Source organism: Zalophus californianus, chromosome 13 (assembly GCF_009762305.2).
Source record: "Zalophus californianus isolate mZalCal1 chromosome 13, mZalCal1.pri.v2, whole genome shotgun sequence".
Classification (NCBI taxonomy): domain Eukaryota; kingdom Metazoa; phylum Chordata; class Mammalia; order Carnivora; family Otariidae; genus Zalophus; species Zalophus californianus.
Genome location: NC_045607.1, coordinates 20952975 through 20972588, shown reverse-complemented (window position 1 = coordinate 20972588; position 19614 = coordinate 20952975). Strand labels below are relative to the sequence as shown.

At 51.2% G+C, this 19614-nt stretch overlaps 2 protein-coding genes across 3 annotated transcripts in view; one reads left to right on the top strand and one right to left on the bottom strand.

Annotated features, from left to right (window-relative positions):
- Positions 1 to 5937, top strand: part of SNX30 (sorting nexin family member 30) — a 107813-nt gene extending 101876 nt beyond the window's left edge. The window contains exons 9-10 of one of the 2 annotated variants that reach the window (XR_003523697.2): positions 78 to 2273; positions 2464 to 5937. Coding sequence is in view for 1 of the 2 variants with exons in the window: in XM_027615623.2 (XP_027471424.1) it covers positions 78 to 137 (60 nt within the window). In the remaining variant the exon portion in view is untranslated. Of the gene's footprint in view, positions 1 to 77 lie in introns of both variants that reach the window. The other variant, XM_027615623.2, reaches the window with a different exon arrangement.
- A 3514-nt stretch (positions 5938 to 9451) lies between these two features.
- Positions 9452 to 18899, bottom strand: SLC46A2 (solute carrier family 46 member 2). Its single transcript, XM_027616868.2, has 4 exons — positions 17644 to 18899; positions 16154 to 16237; positions 15584 to 15740; positions 9452 to 10263 (listed from the first exon to the last, which is right to left on the bottom strand). Exons 1-4 carry the CDS (start codon positions 18770 to 18772, stop codon positions 10197 to 10199), a joined length of 1437 nt encoding a protein of 478 aa, XP_027472669.1. The 5' UTR covers positions 18773 to 18899; the 3' UTR covers positions 9452 to 10196.
- Between the last annotated feature and the right edge of the window lie 715 nt (positions 18900 to 19614).

The following is a 19614-nucleotide window of genomic DNA, read 5'->3' as shown; positions in this document are numbered from 1 at the left end:
GGATCAGAGGAGAATGAAGTGCCTGATCCTGAAGTCTGATGTTGATAACTGTGCGTGTGTGTGTGTTGTCATTTCAGTGCCTCATGGCGTGGGAGTCGATCATTCCACTACTGCAGGAGAAACAAGAGGCCAAGTAAGTCCCCTCTTGGGACAGAGACTCTTCTGCCTACACAGGGCATGGCGTACCGGTACGCCCCTGTCGTGCAGAGAGACGGCACTGAGAAGCATCTCTCCTTTGTGTATTTCTTTCCCTGCCCGCCCCTCACCCCCTTCGTCCGCCCACCGGTGGTTTTCCATTAGTTTCTATTCCTCGGTGGAGTCCGCGAGGCTATCATCATCTCTCCGCAAAACAGCATACCTCCGTGGCACGAAGGAGCCTACGAAATGGAACACTAAGAAGATTTGCAGCCGAGGGACAAGACGACCCAGCTGACATTCTGACATCTCATTACGGTTTCCTGTTTGGGGGAACCGCAGAGTTGCCTGTGGTGGAAGAGAGCCCGGGTCTTGCTTTTCAAGGACATGAGGAAGGCATGGACAGGAGGCAGCCCCTGTTGTCCGTGGACACGTGGTGACTGCGGAACGGACCTCCGTGGGGCAGTGGCTTGTCTAAGCCTAGAAGGAGGTGTTGGTACCTCCGTGGAAAGCCCTTAAATAACGTATGGTGGCCTGTAGCTGTGCGTGCGGCCCGCCCCCTGCTTGTGATGAGCGACAGCTGTCTTGTGGCTTCTGGTTCATTCAGGACCATTTATTTCAGCGTCTGTATGCATCTGTGCTAGAGCGAGTGAGCCAGTGTCCTTGTCCTCGCGTGCTACCTCGGGAAGCCGAGGGGGGCAGTGCTCCCCAAACTTGTTTCTGACACTAGAATGCAGCAGACTGGAAACTTGTAAAATGGGAGGTGGGGGGGAAGGTGCATTTTTCTCTGTGAAGTACTTCAATGTTTCCTTTTGCCTTTGTGAAATGCCGTCAGAGTAGAGATTAGTCCTGTTGTGGGGAATCCGTGTTGTCTGGAAGTCAGAGTAGCTCCCCAGTTGCTGGGCTTGGTGGACACACACCAGGCCCCAACCCCACGCCTGCCCTGTGCAGTTTGCCTTTACCTCACCCAAAATTCCTCATTTAATGTTTTCCTGCCACGTCCACTGAATGTTTGGGCAAACTTTTGCTGAGAGGCTGTTAACGCTGTCGTGACCCAGTTGAGATTTTGTAAACTCAACATGAATGTTCTACATGAAGTGCTTTAACCCTTGATAATTCCCCGGTCAGGAAGAGAAGTCAGTAACCGGATGGGCGTCGGAGATGACAAGTGTAACAGAGAACGTCTTTGCTTCTAGATAAGCTAGGATCTCCTCCGTTTGCAGCCAAACCCCTGGGGACCGCCAGCTGCGTCTCCAGTCTTCACTTCGAACCATGACCAGGTTTGCTTGCTTTGCAAATCAACGCAAAGCAGACAAAAGAGGATCTGTCTTCCAACTCATTTTGTTTCCTCCTGAAATGAAGCTACCTAGGTCACGTTGTGTCCTTCCATCTGTGGCTCATCCCCTCCGAAATGATAAAGCCGAGCCTCAAAGAGGCGGTAGTCTGTAGTGAAGCTAGCTGTGCCGAGACGCAGGCGCAGACACAAATTAACCCGCAGAAACGGGGCACCGCGCGGCGAGTCGAAATCGCTCCATCCCGCGTCCACCTGCGGCGCTGACCCCGGGCGGCCGCCGCTGTGATGTCAGTGGCACAGCGGTAGAAGAGCACAGAACCGCTTGGTTCTGTTTCATCGTGTTTGAATAAGTCACAGTTTAAATTAGAAGTTTTGTTATCATTTGGTACTTGCCTGCACCGTCAGACCCACTCATGCCATTCCAAGGTCCTGCAGCTCAGGATTTTCATCTTGGCACAATTAGAAATGATCCCTCGAAGCAGAAGGGTAAGGACAGTCCAGCTACCCTGAATGGCGAGTCCGTGTTTCATGCTACCTCTGCGCCATCCCGTTGGTGCGGGTCTGGACGTCTGGGTCCGACCTGACAGTTTGCTGGTAGAACAGGGTTGTGTATCTAATAGTGGGTCGATGGCCCTCTATCGATATTTCGTGGAAGGCACTAGACTGACCTTAGCAGCAAGTGCTCATCAGCAGGAACGCGCAAAGCCTGGCCTTGTGGAATGTGTGCTTTAAAAATGTCGTCCAGTATAACGAGTGCTTGGAAAGAACTGTGGAAAGAGTTGCAGGAAGACCAGAACCTCGCCTGCTGCTAGTTGCCAGTGCCTGGGAGCATTCCTGTGTAAAGGTTAGTTGGGAAAGAAGGCAACCCTTCAAAAAAGTCATCGGGTTCCTCACTGGGACACACGGGAAGGGAGTGGGGGGACGCAGTCATTCCATACATTATTGGAGGCAGAAGATGGGCTCAGAGGGGAATCTGGCATCTCGGGGTTTATCTTTCTCTCCTTGTGCCCCATGTGATGTTTCTGTGCTTTAAGACACCAAGGAGAGCAGGAGCATTGACAGCAGTGCTGGGAGAACCAGCGCACGTTACAGACTTCCCTGGAGAGATGCACTTTCTCCGAGAAGGGACCCTCGCCCCTTCCTCTTCAGGCGGGCGTCCGATGAGGTGAGGAGGCTGGCCCAGACAGAATGCACGGTAGGCCGTGAGGGAGGCTCCCTCAGCCCCCAAGGCTCCACAGCCCCGGGCATCTGCCCCTTCCTCTCGGTGGGCACAAAGGTGATTCCCTGTGAGAAGTGACTTGTTGACTTCCGTGCCAAAGACTGCCTCGTAAGAGGCTTCCTCGCCCCATCCTTCTTGGCTCCAAAGTCATGGGGCTGAGCTCACTGCCTCCTCTCTCCTATTTATGTCCGGGGGGCTTCTGCTTGAGGACACGCTTGACCTCAGGCAGACAGACTTGGACAGGTTTTGCGTCTTGAGCACGTGGCCGTGGAATGGAGAGTGGTCTCTGTCCACTGTCCCTTGGGTGTGGGAAGTGAAAGGTTCATTCACCCAGGTTAAAAATCCAGTCTGAGGCAGAAGAGAGAATTCTTAGACACTGAGCAGATGTTAGAGATGCAGGTGTTGAAGGGGGCAGTTGTGCTTCGTGGCAGATATGGACACTGCTCTTCTCATGTGCTGGACCCACAAGGGAAGATTCTAGGCTCCTCTGCCCAAAGCAGAGAACTACTTACTGTTCTTCCCGAACGAGGAGGAAACACGTTACACAGCCAGGTTTGGGCTTGGGTTTTATCCTTTAATAAGACTTAATAATGATTCCCGGTGACCTCAGATTAAGTGCAATTATGGAGAGGACGGGCTCGTATTTCACTGTGCTGCTCGTTGAACTCGCCAGACACCTGTCTTTAGGTGAATAACAATAACAGATATGACTCCGGGGATCATGGTGAATGTAACGGAAGTTTGTCTTCGTGCCAAATTTCACCCGCACCTGGAGTGCGTGCTGCATGTTGTGGAATTAAATGTTTTGTCAGTCACCATCCACACGAGGGATTTAAATGCTCTTGTGAGGCCACCTTTGTGTTGAAATGGCAGGAAGTCCTGCTTTAGAGGAGGGAGGGCATGGTGGCTGGGTGGGCATTTGCAAGTGGAGTTTCTCTCCTGGGATGGCAGGTATCAGCCCAGGACACACCCAGAGGCCGAGGGCCTGGGCTCTGCCGTCCATGGCACTGAAATCCCGGGTCCCTGGCTTAGTTCTGACACCATTCATTGGACTGAGAGTAGTCCTTCTTTAGACTCTTTCCTGAGAGAGGGCAGGAGAGTCAGATCCACCACCACCCCCAGGTCTGTGTTGGCCTCGTCTGTGTGGGTCTCGGGATGGGTTAGAACTGGATTCTCCTCTGGCTTCCCTAAGGAGCGCCTGTGGTCAGGGCCGGGCTCGGCAAGGCTGCTCCCCGCCTTCCCAGATGCCTACTCAAAAGGCCCGTGGAAACTGAGCAGTCTCCCTGTAAGGCTGGAGTAAAACTGGCTTTGGTGATCCCCGCTTACAAAACATTTTGGGAATTTGGGTTTGCCTTCTCGCTTTCCAGAGTCCTCAAGATGGTAACAGATCGGACAGGCCCTCTTAACGTTTTCTCCATTCAGGTGGCAGGTGGCATTTGTCAGTAGAGTTGAGAAAAGTGTCATCCCCTGTACCCGACGGACCTATGGAGCTGGGTGTGTCGGAGTTGTTCTCCGCTCCCTCATGGTTTTTTGATTTAGTGAATAAACCAGAAACCTGATTTTTTCATCAGTCCACCCAATAGGTGGTTAGCTTTCTGTTTTTAAGGATGGCTGGTCTCCCTGCAGTTGCCCGGATGAGAGCATGCCGAGGGTTGTCTGCATTAGAAAAAGTGGAGGAGGGACCTTTGTCGCAGGGACTTTGACTGTTGTTCGTTAATCAGATGTGTTTGGAATGCATTCTGGGCATGGCTGTCTAACCTGTTCTGTGGGGCAGCAAAAAAACAGTCGTTTTTACTACTCTAGATAGCCTGCAGATAAGTGCTTTGGAAAAAATAACTTTAACAATACCAATAAGGTATTTGAGTCATGTAGAAACACTCTGTCTAGTTAGCACTTGAAAATCAACAAACCCAGACTTTTTAAAAATGCCACAGACTGTTGAAAGCCTAACTCTACTTTTTGAGAATGGTCAACGCCTATTAATCTGCCTTATCTGCCTAATCTGTTTTAGATTCTGGATAGAAGGAGTTTTTAGACCTGTAACTGGTTGTTCAACTTAATACTAGAGGTCTAACATAGCCCATCCTCAGCCCTCTTAAAGAAACAAGAATGTGGGGTTCATAATTAGGGCTGCCTTTTGGGAGGAGAAAGCTAAGTGTTGCTATTGCCAAATGATATTTTTGATAATGTAAGGAAACACAGGGACCACTAAACGGCTTTTGTTTGTTTGTTTGTTTGTTTGTTTTAAAGTGTGAAAGATTAACTCAGTGCCTTTCGGCACACTCTTGATTGTAGAGGATATATGGTGTTGGCATCGACAAATCGCAGAGATACAAAGAACTCTAAATTATGACAATATTAATGGTTTACCCCGATTCTACAGAACAGCTTTAAAAAAGATAACCGGGGAACAGGCAGGGGAGAGGGCGCGGGCCTCAGATCAGCATAGTTCAGATAGAAATTCTCCACAGGCTGAAATGCCAAAAACCTAAAACCTACTGTGTTGCCTCACATACTTTAGTCCATTTTCGCAGAGCTTTCCCTATTAATGCCAGTGACTGAGTATTACACGCGCACCTCCCTTGGCTGCACCACCCCCCTCACCGGGTGATCCTGGGCTCCCCGAGGGCCAGGTCGGAGCAGGTGATACCCGTCAACACCCCCGCTCGACAGGTGGTTCACAGTCTTAGACCAGCCCTGCAGTCACAATGGTACTGGAAGGACAGAAGGGGGATGGCTGTTGCCCCAGTGTGGAAACAGGGGAAAGGAGGTTGCAGACAAAATGTGAATCGGTATGATCAAAGGACACCTGGGTCAGCTGGGCTTTCGTGGAGCCACAAACCAGCAGCTCTTCACAGTCAGCACGGTTCACCGGGACGCTCCTGAGGTTTTGGTCCTGTCCGGTAGATGCCCTGTCCATTGTACGTCTGTGTGCCGACCCCCTTGATGTCTGTGTGTTGGGAATGCATTGAGAGAGGATGTCCGTCTGATATCTTCCCATACAGTAAACTGCCAGCAAACTTTCTAACTTGTATTTTAACTGTTGAAAAAGAGATTCAGAACTTTTGCTTAGGTCATGTCCAAAGGATGGACTGTATTTCTTATTTTTAGAAATCATTCTTTACATTTAAAATTTTAACAGAACCCCCCCACCCCGAGGTATTGATAAAGTCCTCCGTGTAAATGTGTTTCTCTTCTCTCCATGCTGCCAATAAGCCAAATCAAAAGCTGTGAAAAAAAAAAAAAGTGCTCAAGAAGGTGTGTAGATGAGAAAGTGATTTATTTACAGGTCAAAGTCTCTGTTTCATGAAGCTACCAAACTTTAAAAAGAATGTCACCTTTTTTTTTCCTTTGTTATGGAACCCAGAGATTGTAAAAAGAAAAAAAGTTTTTGTTGCATTTTTGATGCTGGCACGAGGTTTTTGTCCACTTTTTTTCATATATCTGTGTATAAAAAATTCTGTCCATTGTTTACTATGAAATTAAGTATTACATTTTGAGGTAAACAAAAGAATTTGTATTGCTTGATAAACTATTAGCTTGTAAATTTAAAAGGTTTCTTTTCCTCAATTAACTTAATGGACCAATAAACCTATGAAATATGCTTTCTTTACCTTGAGTCCCGTTGTCATTTGCGCCACTCCATACGGCAAGAAAACGTGCGTGCCTTGTATTGTGTTTTCTTGTTTTCTCCACAGAGATGCGTGTGCCTGCAGGAATCAGGATATACAGAGCAACAGGAAAAATATATAACTGAACTATTTTAATTCTTCACGTCTCTGTAGACTTGTCCTCAGTTTACCTTCTCCTGCGTCTTACAAGTTGGCACCAATCTGAGGAGATGAAGAAACTACCTAGTATCTGTATGTAACCATCGTGATTGGCAGGCAGGTTGGCAGGGCTGGCTCGATCCCATGACCCTGAGATCATGACCGGAGCCAAAATCAAGAGTCACGTGTTTAATCAACTGAGCCACCTAGGCACCCCTGCCATGATGTTTGTTTGTTTGTTTGTTTGTTTGTTTTTAAATCTGTAAGGCAAGAAGAAATGTCTGTGTTTAATTAGAGTGTTAGAGTGTGTTTCGAAGAGAGATCAGAATGCTCAGTCTAGCTTATACCTGATGACTGCAATCCACCAGAAATGGACTTGAACTGACAGTAGACATCACTAATATAAGACTATAGTCATACAAAATGAGGCAGCAAGGTGGGATAAGAGAGATTTGGGATCGGATCTCAGCTTTCCTACCTGCTAGTTCTGTGGCTTTAGGGAAGTCCCATCCCTCTGAACTTCAGTATTTTGATCTTAGAAATGAAGACCTGCTTTCCCAGAAGGGTTGCCAACAGGACTAGCAATAACGTCTACAGAGCACCTGAGTGCTAGCACTTACTATGTATTAGCTCTTACGGAAGACTCTTCTATTACTTGTATGAATATGGCCAACTTAAATATCAGGTATTCCCATAACAGTCCTTCCCGTTTGCTTTGTCAATTGAAAATTAAAGGTGGGGCGGGGGGGATGTATTTCTTGTAACTGCTTTAGGAAGGTGCTGGAGAGTGTATGCTGGAGGACTGTGGTCAGACTGAAGCCCCAGGGAGTAGACGGAACTAGATCATAAAAGTCACGGCAAGAGGTGACAGGAAAAGAGATGGATTTAAGAGATTTCTGTGATGAGGGGAAGGGCTCAGACGACGTGGAGGTTTCCAGCCTGGGAGCTGGGAGGTGACGCCATTCACTGACCTGTAAAAACAGGATAAAAATATAAAGGTTGGAGTAAGCTTAGATGGTGGGGAGGGAGAAGAATTTGGTTTGGATTTTTGTTTGAGGAAATCTAGGTGGAGGTGTCGAGCAGTTGTTGGAAAGGGCGTTCTGGCGTCCCTGGAGTAGGCTAGGTTCCTTGGGGAGAGTACAAAGGGCAGGGCTTTCTGGGCCTCAGGAATTAAGGGTGCAGGGAGAGCAGGAGGGGGGCGAGGGGGAAGTCCTTAAGGAGAAAAAGGCCCAAAGATGAAAACATTGTTGGGCGCCTGGGTGGCTCAGTCGGTTAGGCGACTGCCTTCGGCTCAGGTCATGATCCTGGAGTCCCGGGATCGAGTCCCGCATCGGGCTCCCTGCTCGGCGGGGAGTCTGCTTCTCCCTCTGACCCTCTTCCCTCTCGTGCTATCTCTCATTCTCTCTCTCTCAAATAAATAAATAAAATCTTTAAAAAAAAAAAAAAGAAAACATTGTTTTAAAGCTCGCGAGCTTGTGAAAAACACAGGTTGTTGGGCCCTACCTCTAGAATTTGATTTGGATAGAGCCTAAGAATTTGCATCTCTAACAGGTTCCTCAGGGGTGTTGATGCTGCTGATCCAGAAACGACACTTTGAGAACATCAAAGGGGTTAGAACGTCCTTTAGAAGAATTGGTGACCTGGGGCAAGTGTCCAAAAACTGCTGTCTTGGTGACGGGCGGGGTTGAAAAGGAGCCACTGCTGGGGCTTCGAGAGCCCAGCTCCGCTTAAAACCCCCAAGCTCATGGCAAGGGCGAGCGTGGGCAAGTAAGGAAATGTTTCGGATGTTGCAAGCCAGCTTTTCAGGAACAGGGAATGGAGCAGCCAACAATAAGATTCATCCAGGTTGGGGAGCCGATCAGGGGCTGGGACAGCAGGCAAGGAGTCCAGAAGGAGCGTAACTGTGAGAGTTCACAGAGGTGAGAGCGTGGCCTCGAACTCCTCCTCCCGTGCCCCCTCCTCCATCCACATGGCCTGTCTCAGTGAGAGGCTCTGCCTTCTTCCTAGTTGCCTGAACCCCGAATCTGAGCATTCTTGCCTCCATCTGCCTCACCCTCTGCAGTTCCTCTGTCCCTGGCTCCCACTGACCACTAGCTCCCAAGGATTTCTCTAAGTCCCTCTACTTTTCTCGATCCTTGTAGCTCCTTCTCCAGCATCAGTCCTCCATCGTCCGTCACCTGGATTACTGCATCTCTGCTCTTGCCTCCTTTCTGCAAGTAGTGCTTGCTCCTTCTGCTCCTCCCCACTCCCCGACCCCCCAGTTCATTCTCAGGGATGCAAGAGTGCGTTCTGTGCCCCTGCCTGCAAATTTCTACCAGCTTGCCCCATTAAAGAGAAACCTTTTTCTTTAAGCCTCTATTTGTGTGTGGTTCCTCCTTACCTCCCCAGTCTCGCGTCTTGACCGTGTCCCGTTGATACCTGCCCCTCCCTCCCCCCCTCCCCTTATATTGAATTTGCCACTTCTGAGAAGCCTTCCCTGCTTTCCTAAATCTGGGTTATTTGCTCCCTTATGTTAGCATGTATCATAGGATGCACTGTTGCTGGCTGATCTGTCTTCTGCACCTGCCAGAGGGCACATGCTGTCCTGGCAGGAGCCGTCACATTCTTGCCATATCTTAGCACCTAGCCTGGTTCTGGGACCTCGGGAGACATGCCAGAAAGTTTAGTTTCTTCCCTGCAAGGGATCAGAGATGCAGACTCCCTGAGCCCAAATCGTTGGAGCTTTAAATGCATTCTGTAGCTTTAAGTTTTACCCCAGTTTAAGAATGCCATGCCTGGGGTGCCTGGGTGGCTCAGTTGGTTAAGCGACTGCCTTCGGCTCAGGTCATGATCCTGGAGTCCCGGGATCGAGTCCCGCGTTGGGCTCCCTGCTCGGTGGGGAGTCTGCTTCTCCCTCTGACCCTCTTCCCTCTCGTGCACTCTATCTCTCATTCTCTCTCTCCCAAATAAATAAAAATCTTAAAAAAAAAAAAAAAGAATGCCATGCCTGGAGTTATAGAGGGAGTCTGGCCAGAGAAGAATAATTCACACACATACAACAAATGTCAATTTTATTGGGAAGTGAGTCTGCTTTTCTACATGTAAGTAAAATAGGCTATAAAAATGGGTACCTCAACATAAAATGGCTCTTAGCATATCTCCCCTCTCCCTTCACCCACTTTGGGAAGTATTGTTGACTGAAAATATTCAGTATAATATTCCACTAAAGAAAAAGTCTTTTGATATTTGCTTCTTAAAAGCAACAATAACAACGGCAATAAAACTACCCTGAAGCCAAGAGCCCGAGCCCCAAATCTTCTAAAACATTGGGAGTTCTTATAAAACATCCCCTCTGCGTTCCCCTTAGGCTGGTGAAAATGTGTGCCTTGATTTGAGTTTTCACGTGGGACTCCCAGCACATTACCCGGGTGACGAGTTAGCCGTACCTTGGAGCCCTGGAGACAGTTCCTGGAAGAAGGGGGGCTGCCGTCGGAAGCTCTTTGTGCGTCTGGCATGACTGTGTATGCAGCCTGCATATAACCCTTGAAATTTCACACTCTACTGCCCCCGGACCCAACCTCTGTCTAGCAGGGACATGTGAAAGCTGAGAAAGTACTTCTATCACCAAGAAAGTGCTGTTCCCCACCCACCAGGGACCCCCTGAGCGGGTCATTCCGAGGCCAACTCTGGCTGGGACTTGGGGTTTGGGGGCGGTGGGTTGCCTTGGTCACCAGCACCCAGTCCCTTCCGTTGCCTTCAGAGGGGCTCTGCCGTTGCTGGTCCTCGCAGCTCCTGTAGGTCAGCACCTGGATGTCTCTGGGATGTCTCCATATTGCAACCACGAGGCTTGTTTATAGGCCACGATGCTGTAAGAATTTACAATCCAGAATTACAAGCCAGCAGTTGGAATGGGGCAAAGGGTGTGCCTTTTCCTTCCCACCAACAGCCGCCTGAGAGGCTCTGTCCATCATGCCCAGAAGGCTGTTCCAAGTGGAGAGATGGCCCAAGGAAACTTCTCCCGCTCCGGGCCCATTCCACTCCTAAAACATCTCAAGCCCTTTGCGTCTACATTTTCCTTTTCCTGGAATCTCTCTCCATCTCACTTCTGCCTGATGATGACCTCCCACGTGTATTTCAAGATCAAGACTGGCTAATCCCAAGCAGAACTGGCTGCCTCACCTTCTGCCTTTCCATAGCCCCTTTACCTCTTCCACAAATCCTCATTACATTGTTTTCAAATATCTGTAGCTAAGGGGATGCATAGGAATTAGGAGCTCTGAGTCAAAGTCTTGGATGTGTGACGTTTGGCATGTCCTTCCACCTCCGGGGTCCTTGGGTTTTCCTGTGTTTGAGCTCTAGGAGCCTCAGTTTCTAAGCTAGAGCACGGCTCTTCCTGGCTGATGGCCGACTCCTGGAGCTGCTGGATGGGGTGTGCGCAAAATTCCAAACCTTCTAAGGGGGAGCTTTGTGAGAACTTCCAAAAACTCTGACTTCCCATCTTCCATAAGCCCCAGGGCTCTACAGGGAGAAGAACTTGCTGTACTTGAAACAAAACTTGTTGTATTACAAAGCTGGCAGGGAAGCCCAGCCGTGGAGGCAGCTAGCCCAGGACCTCGTGAACGCCAGGCTGCAGCCTTGACTCCAGCTGAGCCCTGCGCAGACCTGGCCGCTCGGCCACGAGGGGGTGGCCAGCCCCTGCCTTCAGGGTCGGCCAAGGGGCGGCTCTGGGGGCGGGGGGTGGGGGTGGGTGGAGGTTCGCCGTGCTGGCGGGTAGGGGCCACACCCATCTAACATCATTCCTTAAATACTTCCTGAGTACTTCTTACAGGCCAGGCTCTCTGCTGGACGCGGAAGACTCGTTCCTGCCCTCAGGCAGCCTACAGTAGGGTGGGCAGGCTTGCGTAAAGATAATCACTAACCATCAACTGTCATGCTATGAAGGAAAGTACAGGAAGCTTTGGGAGCATATGATAGAAGGACCTAATTCAGACTGAGAAGGGGACTGTCTCAAATCCTTTTTGAGAAAATCGTGTTTAAGACCATAGCTAGCTGGGTTAAGAGGGAGGCACGGGTACAGAAGGGGGAAGAACATGAGGGGCGGCCACTGGGGCTGACGCATGGGGTCGGGGAGGGTGGTGAGCGGCAGAAACAGGCACTAGGAAGGTTGGCAAGGCGAGATGACGCGGGGCCTTGTGGTCCATGGGAGGGCATTCGGGTTGTATCCTAAGAGCAGTGAAGGCCAAGTGCAGAGCTTTGAGCCGGAGATGACATGATCTGTTTAAACACTTGAAGGAAATTGCTCTGGGCACCTGGTGGAGGGAGGACTGGGCGGTGGATCAAGAGTGGACAGGGGCATGGTTCAGAGGCTAATCCAGTCGTTCAGGTGCTCGGGCCTCAGGGTGGTGGCAGTAGCACTAAAAAGAAAAGGATGAAATCGAGGCCTGCTTTGAAGGTAGAATCAATGAGGCCTGACGGACTGGAGGTGAGGGGAGGTGGAGAAGAGGGCGGACATTGGTGACTCAGATTTCTCTTCCTGAGGGAGTGGTGGTGCCTTTTAGTGAGGTGGCACAGACTGGAGAGGCAACAGGCGTAGGAGGGCCTCAGGAACCCAATTTTGGAAACTTAGATGGTAATTTGAAGTTTTGAAAGTAGTTTGCTTAGAGAATATGAAGTGAGAACCCAGAGCAGAGCCCCAAAGAATCTTCCATTTGGAGGTTTGCCGAGAAGCAATGAGGCGTTGACAAAGCCCAGTGACGGTGAAGAGTGACCACGGTGTGGGGGCCATGAGGAAATCATGTGGGATGAGGACCGCAGGGAGTCCACTAGATTCAGCCTGGAAGACTGGTTAGTGGCCTTAGTGAGAAGAGCTCTGGTGGTCGAGGGGGGTGCCTCAGGCGGGTGGCTTGAAACGTGAGTGGGAGGTGAGGACACAGAAGGTGCACACCAAACTTTGCAGAAGCTGACCGTGGAGCGGATGGAGGTTGAGGAGAGAGAGGGTGGTAGATCACGTGTCAGTTCAGTAAGCATTCAGGAGAGAGCAGCTGGCTCGCGTGGGGAGCTCTCTGAAGAGATGGGACCCAGACACCGGCACCCAGACACTGGTGACTCTTCTAAGAAGCAGTGCCCTGTGGTGGGTCGGAGACTGCCTGGGTTCATCTCTTGTCTCTGCCACTTACTGGCTGTGGAACGTTTGGCAAGTTACAGGATACCCTAGGGTCTCTGTCTCCTTTTTTGCAAAAATAATAATAGTGATGACCTCAGAGGACTTTGAGGGACGATTCAATTCATTAAAATATATATAATATTTTAAGTAGTAGCTGGCACATGATAAAAAGGCTATCTACATGTTTGCTACTATTACTGTTATTTTAAAAAGTGTGGGGAGGGCGGAGAAGAATAGAGAGGCAAGTAGGTTGCCAATGGACTGGACGGAGTTACTCCTTTAGCATCTCCCAATTGCACGGAAGAAGAGCAAGTAGGAGAAGGCGGGTTCTCCAACAGTAACGTGAAATTGGCTCACTTCAGTACCAGGAAGGGCTGGGGGCAGAGTCCCTTCTTGCAAACAGGCTGTTGGCAGCTCTGGCTCAGGGACTTCTCCTCCCAGCCTCTGCCCTCCGCTGTGTCCTCTGTTCCCCTGCTCTGACGTGCCTTTCCGGGCTTTTATGTCGTTGGAATGTAGCTTTTCTCTCTGTAGTTAGTTCTATTGGTTTTCCCTGGTGCTCTCACTTGATTGATGGTACAGCCTTGGCCTCGTCTTGCTGTAAGAATTTTTCAGGATCTTGTTCATTTAGTGACTCCGTGGAAGGGAAAGGTAATGGAAACACTCCCTTTATACCAGAGTTCTCACTCTTCGTTGTATATTCGAATCACCTGGAGAGCTTTTAAAAAAGTCCTGTGCCCAGGCTGCACTCCAGATTGACTAAGTCAGAATCTCTGGGGGTGGGATCCAGAGATCAGTGATTTTTAAACCTTTTTAGGTGATTCTAGCATACAGCGAAGGAGGCTTTATATGCCCGCGTGTCTCTTTACTGCTAAATGACTACAAGAGAGAGAAATAATGATCAACTACTTCAGTGCCTCATTCACATACGCACTCAAGTATTTACCTGATGGATTCAAGATTCTGTCCCTACCTCTGTGATAGAAGATTGCGAAGACCCTGGAGGGCCTAAGGAAGACACCTTTCACAGAAAGTATGACCAAATCCAAGTGCATGTTACATAGTGCACTGGGGTGAGGGGTTGAGAGTGGCCCACCTCCTTCATGTGCGACTAAAGTCTCTTAACAAAGGCCCAGCAACAAAACCGTAGAAAGGAACCAATTACCATATTTTCTCATGGCTTTCATTTGTCCGTTTATCTGTCTAGCTATGCCACACATTAACTAGTCAGGCTTTCTTTCTTTTGTTTTCCTTTGTTTAAGTTAATGAGACTGTTTCACCCATCTCCCAGTCAAATAGGGTGGACAACTGCCAAGTGGCACAGCTACTGATCCATTACTGACTTGGGCAAACAGCTGGGAAATTTGCATTGCATGCTAGGTCTAGCTGAGCCCAACCCATTCAGCAAAGACTCACATAAAAATAAGGCCCAGGAAAAGGCCTAAGGGCTGGGCAGTCTGAGGACAGGTCTGGCTCAGTCCCACACCTTGAAAAAATGAGAACAGGGCCAAGAGGGTGCTCTTGATCATGCTGTTGCTTGCACAAATTCTCAGCTGTTGACCTTCCTTCTTCCCTCCCTCCCTTCGTTCCTTCCTGCATTCCTTCCTTCCTCCCTTCCTTCCTTTCCTAATCTTCCCATCTTTCTTCTCTCAACCATGAAATAGAGCAAAGAGCCTTCATGATTGATGGCTCAAGAGGCTCAACCTTTTGTGTAGGCAGGGACCTACGTTATGACATGATATGAGAATTCTAGCAAGGGCCTTACTGCCACCCACTTCCCGCTTCTTCCAACCTGCCTTCAACTGGTTTCTACTGGGCTGTCTGTAATACCACCATTACTGATACATAGAGCTCTCTGTGCTACCACGCAGGTCCCCTAAAATGCAAATCTTTATCAAATCCCTTGCCCCTTAGTGTCGCTATATTTACTGTATTCCTTTCTCCTCTGGTGGGATTGATACAAGCATGACAGGACCTCACTAACTGAGAAGGGGTAAATGGGCCCAAACCATCCAAGGCTATGCTAATGTAGTAGCCACTAGTTGCACTGGCCCCTGAGCACTTGAAACATGTGCAAATTGAATCCAAACTGAGATGTGTCATCAGCATAAAATACATACCAGATTTCAAAGACTTAAAAAAAAAAAACCAAAGCTCATTGATACTTTTGTAAATTGACTACATGTTAGAGTGATATTTTGGATATATTGGGTCAAATCAAATGTGTTACTAAAATTAATTTCACCTGTTACTTGTATCATTTTCAAACGTTACTAGAAAACCTAAAATCACGTATATGGCTTGCAGTGTGGCTTGCACTGGTGACTTGCACTGGAGAGGGCTGGTCAAAGACCATTTGGGTCCATTTAGGTGATGTCCGAGGCTGGTGCTCTTACCCTGGGAGTGGAGTTCCTCTCTTTGGCTTCTCCAGCGGTCTTCCTGTCTGTTATTTCTCTGACTTGAATGCTCTTATTTGACAAATGAGACAACTCCCCCAGAGAGGTCAAGGGAATTTCCTGAGTCCTCCGGGGAGCTCACACAGTCCAGTGGCATGTGAGGTTGCGGGGGCGGGGAGGGGGCACTGAGCACAGAGGCCACCAGGTGCCAAAGCCTTTGGAGGGCCTGGCAAAAATACTCAGAAGTGAGGCAAGATGGTCCTCATCTAAAAGGATCTAAACAAAAGGGGTGGAAGTGGTTCAACAGAGGTTCTAATCCCAGCCTCTGATTACAAGGAAGTGTATGAGGCTCTTATAAAAAAAACCGTATTACCAAACTGCCAGGAAGTACGCCAGCTGTGTGTGGCCCTGTGTTCATTATTTAGGACTTTGGGGGTTTCCTGTATTGCCAGATTGTTAGCTTGTGGGGAACAGGAGGACTTTTTCTTTGTGGGAGAGCCGACTCAGAACCCACTGCCTAAATGCTGCAAATAAATAATTCTTTATGATAATAGGCTGTAGATGGTCCAGCAGGCCCTGATGTATGTCCCAGGGCTGCAGCCCAAAGTACAGACACCGCTCCTGTCTTACCCAATTGGGATGATGGCCAGGAAGGAGAGAAAGGAGGAGAGAGCAAAACAGGTGCCGACGAACTTTTCCATGGTGAGCTGATAGATCTTGTTGTACACCGTGGAGGTCACCACCCCAGTCAGAGCCAGGGACAGCTGCAGGATGACGAACACCTTTCCTGTGGAAGGGACAGGGGTTACCAGTAAGATGTGCTGCTGTCCCTTCCATGTTACCGGCTAGCCGAGTCTCCAGGGAGCTCTCAGGAGGCTCTGCATCCCTCCCAGAACTCCCTCTCCATCTCAGCTCACTCCACCAGGACTCCTGCCTCTATCCAGCTGGATCTTTCTGCGGCCCATGGATAGTAGCATCCTCCTCTGACTGTGGCTTTTCAGTGACTGACTTTCTGAGTCTTTCCCACCCTCCTGTTTTCACCTGCTCTGCCCTGGATGGACCCCAGAGGGTTCCTAGTGTATTCAAGGCAGCTTCTGGAACTCTCTTGGGGGACTTCTGCAAGCCTGAACCCTGTGCCTCAAGCCAAGCAGCTCTGCAACGGGCCAGGCAGAGAACTTCAGAGAGACTTCTTTTACTTACCATAAGAAGAGCCCTTTATGAGTTTGGACATTGCCGATCGGATGGTTGTGACGGGGATGAGAGCGAACAGCATGACGGCGCGGGCTGGAAGGAAATCACACAAGAACGCTCCTCATTGTGCCCCACCTTGGCCAAGGAGTAAATCAGAAAAAAAGCAAAAGTCTCACCAGGACTCTCCCTCTCCCTCTCCCTGCAGTCCTCATGGGCTTGCCCTGGAAGTGGTGGTTTCTCTGCTGGAGGACTAGCACCCCCCCACCCCAGGGCAGGCTGAGTCCCTGAGCTCTGACAGTGCCAGAGATGCCACAGACCCACCTGTGAGGTGGCAGGGCACAGCTGACATGGTGATGGATAGGGAAGGGTGTCTGCATTGGCAGAGTGAAGTGGCATCTAGGGAAGGAGACCTGATGACGGAGTGACTCGAGACTCCTCGCCTTGTCGCTGGGACAGAGGTATCCTCTGTCACCATTCACGACCCCCTCTGGGAGACGGTTGTGGGAGCTTTGGCAAACTGCCTCCAGGAATGTGTGCCACGTTACACAGCTGCCACACACCCTTCCTTCCCTCAAGCCTTACTCATAATCCCCAGTGTGGCATGTGCTTAAGTGTGTGTGCGTGGAGAGAGAAGAAGGGAGGTCGAGGGGGTGGGAAGGGGAGAGGGGCACTCTGGCCTTTGCACGTGGCCCATCTAACGGGCAGGTGGCCAGGCGTAAGTTGCCATTTGGTTAGGTGTTCCCCGAGATGCGTGACCTCAGCCAAAGGACAGCCTGTGGTAACTGTCTAGAGTTGTTTTTTCTAATATGTTAGCCACTAGCCACATGTGACTATATAAATGAATTAAAATAAAATCAGATTTAAAATTCTGTTCTTTAGTTGTGCTAGCCACATTTCAAGTGCTCAATAGCCACACGTGGCTAGTGGCTACTATATTGGGTGGCACAGGTTTAGAACATGTCTATCATTGTAGAAAGTTCTACTAGAGCTCTCTGCCTGTGGCCGTCAGTTGGAAACTTCATTCTACTTCCTTGAGAGAATTTATTATATTGGTTGTGGAAGGCATTTCTGGAGAGTTTTTATGCATTTTTAAACAGCCCATGCTTGGCCTGAAATGATTTTAATGAAGGGACCTTTCCAGCCTGATTACCTTAATGTTTTATCCCTTTAAAATTGGAGGAAGAAATCCAGCCCCTTCTCCTGAGGCCAATCTGAAACCTTCCCTGCTGACTGCAGGCACCACTGACCAACCCTCCCCTGACCTCCTAGAGCCACCAGCACCACTCTGATAACGTGTCAGTGGGCAACACAGATAACCCAATGCAGTGCAACTAGATTAACTCAACGGCACATAATCCTGTCTCCCTTCCTGGGCAGTACACCCAGTCCCCGGTGCTGAGCTGGGACACCTAGACCACACCTAAGCCATACCATGTCAGCCCATGACTCTAGGCATCCGCAGTGTCCTTGTCCAGCCTCCCCAGGAACACCGGACTCACCAATGTAGAACATGTACGTCTCTTTCACAAACGCCAAGAGGAGGGCTCCTGACCCAAAAGAGACCATACCGATCATGATCATGGTGGTGTCCTGAAAGCAGCGGGAGAAGACCAGGACGCCCAGGAAGCTGGTGATGAAGATGGTGTACCCTGCAGCCATACCATAGCCCACCTGCACCTGGTTCCAACCGAGAGGCTCCCTTAGCATGAAAAGGGGCATCACATCCACTGTGCCCACCACGGCCAGGTCATATATGATGGCACCCAGAAAGAGCAGGGCAATGATAGTCCTTGGGGGCCGTGCTTTCCCAGGAGAGGGAGGGCGCCCCACCACACTCTGCTTGTCTAACTGATCAGGATCCAGGGCACAATAGGTGCCAACCGTGCCCGACACCGTATCCACGGCGGGGAGCGCCTTGCCGGGATCCGCCATCGACTCAGGCACCTTCAGAACCAAGAGGCTGTAGAAAAGAGCGAAAGTGGCACAGCTCACGCTGCAGGCCGTCAGCACCAGGCCGTGCCCGGAGTGCCCCGTCATCTGCTTGAAGAGGTGCCCGGAGGCCATGCTCCCGCAGAAACCCGCCAGGCCCAGGATCAGGTCGATGAGGATGAGGCGCATGGAGCGGCGGCCCTCGGAGGAGCCCAGGGAGCCCAGGGCCATGACGCCCGACCAGAAGGCCGAGAAGCCGCCGCACAGCCCCTTCAGCGCCGCCGCGCCGTACAGCACCTCCACGGGCCAGTCCAGCAGCACCTTGAGGAGCAGCCCGAGGCGGGAGAGCAGGAAGCCCAGCAGGGACACGCAGATGGAGATCTTGCGGTGGTAGCGGTCGCTGAGCCAGCCCAGCCCGTAGGCGGACAGCAGGGGCGTCAGGCCCACCACGAGGTTGTAGACGATGTAGAAATTGGAGATGGCCCTCTGCTGCTCGTCCTCCAGGGCGCCCCGGGGCGACGGGCTGGCGCTGTGGTTGGAGGAGGCCCCGGCTCCGAAGGACGCCTTCACCACGAGGAGCAGCCCTGCCTCGTAGAGGGAGGCGGCCACCTGCGTGGAGGCCACCACGGGCTCGATCCAGGTCCTCACCCGGAGGCGAGACAGGAGGCCCCTCCGCGGGCAGGCGTCCTCGGGGTCCATGAGGACTTCCGGAGGGGTCGGATTCGGTCCCAGAGCGCGAGTGTGCGCCGCGCTCCCGGGTGCGCGCGGGACGGGAGCAAGCCGGGCGGCGGGGCGCGTGTAACAGCGGCCAGCCCTGCGCGGCTGACCGCCGGGGCCCGGCCACTCCTCCCGGCCTTAGAAGGCCGCGCCCCGCCCCCGCCCCCGCCCCCGCCCCCGCCCGCCGAGCGGGGCTGGAGGCCGCCCAGGAAGCCGGGCGCCCGGGGGCGCACCGCCCGTTTCGGGCCCCCACGTCGCCACCCTCCGGTCGCCGCGTCACGCTGCTCCGGCTAGCGCGGCCGCCTGACGACGGCCCGATGGCCCCACAGCCAAGCGTGCCCCGACCTCCCGCGGGGCGCGGGGCGCCTTCCCCGAGCGTGTTCTGGCCGGGGCCGAGACCCCACGGCAGGGAGCGAAATTCTATTATCCGTGGCGGGCAGGTCTGGGCGAGGGGCGGTGGGGTGGGGTGGGGTGGGGGTGCAGAACCTAGGATTCGTCCTGGGAGCGGGGCCGGGGTGTGGGGTTTTTTTATTGGGTTTAAAAGCAACAGGGACTCCTTCGCTGCTGTAGGGAGCTGAGTAGCAAAGACTTTGAGAGAAGTGCTAATAATACCTCTTTGAGACGTTGCTTTCAGTGCTTTTGGATGAATACCCAGCAGTGGTGGGGGAGGAGGCGGGGGTGGGGGGCGTCCCTGGATAGTGGGGTAGTTTTAGTTTTAATTTTTTGAGGAACCTCCCTACTGTTTTCCATAGAAGCCACACCATTTTGCATTCCCGCCCACAGGGCACAAGGGTTCCAATTTCTCACACCCCCACCAATACTTG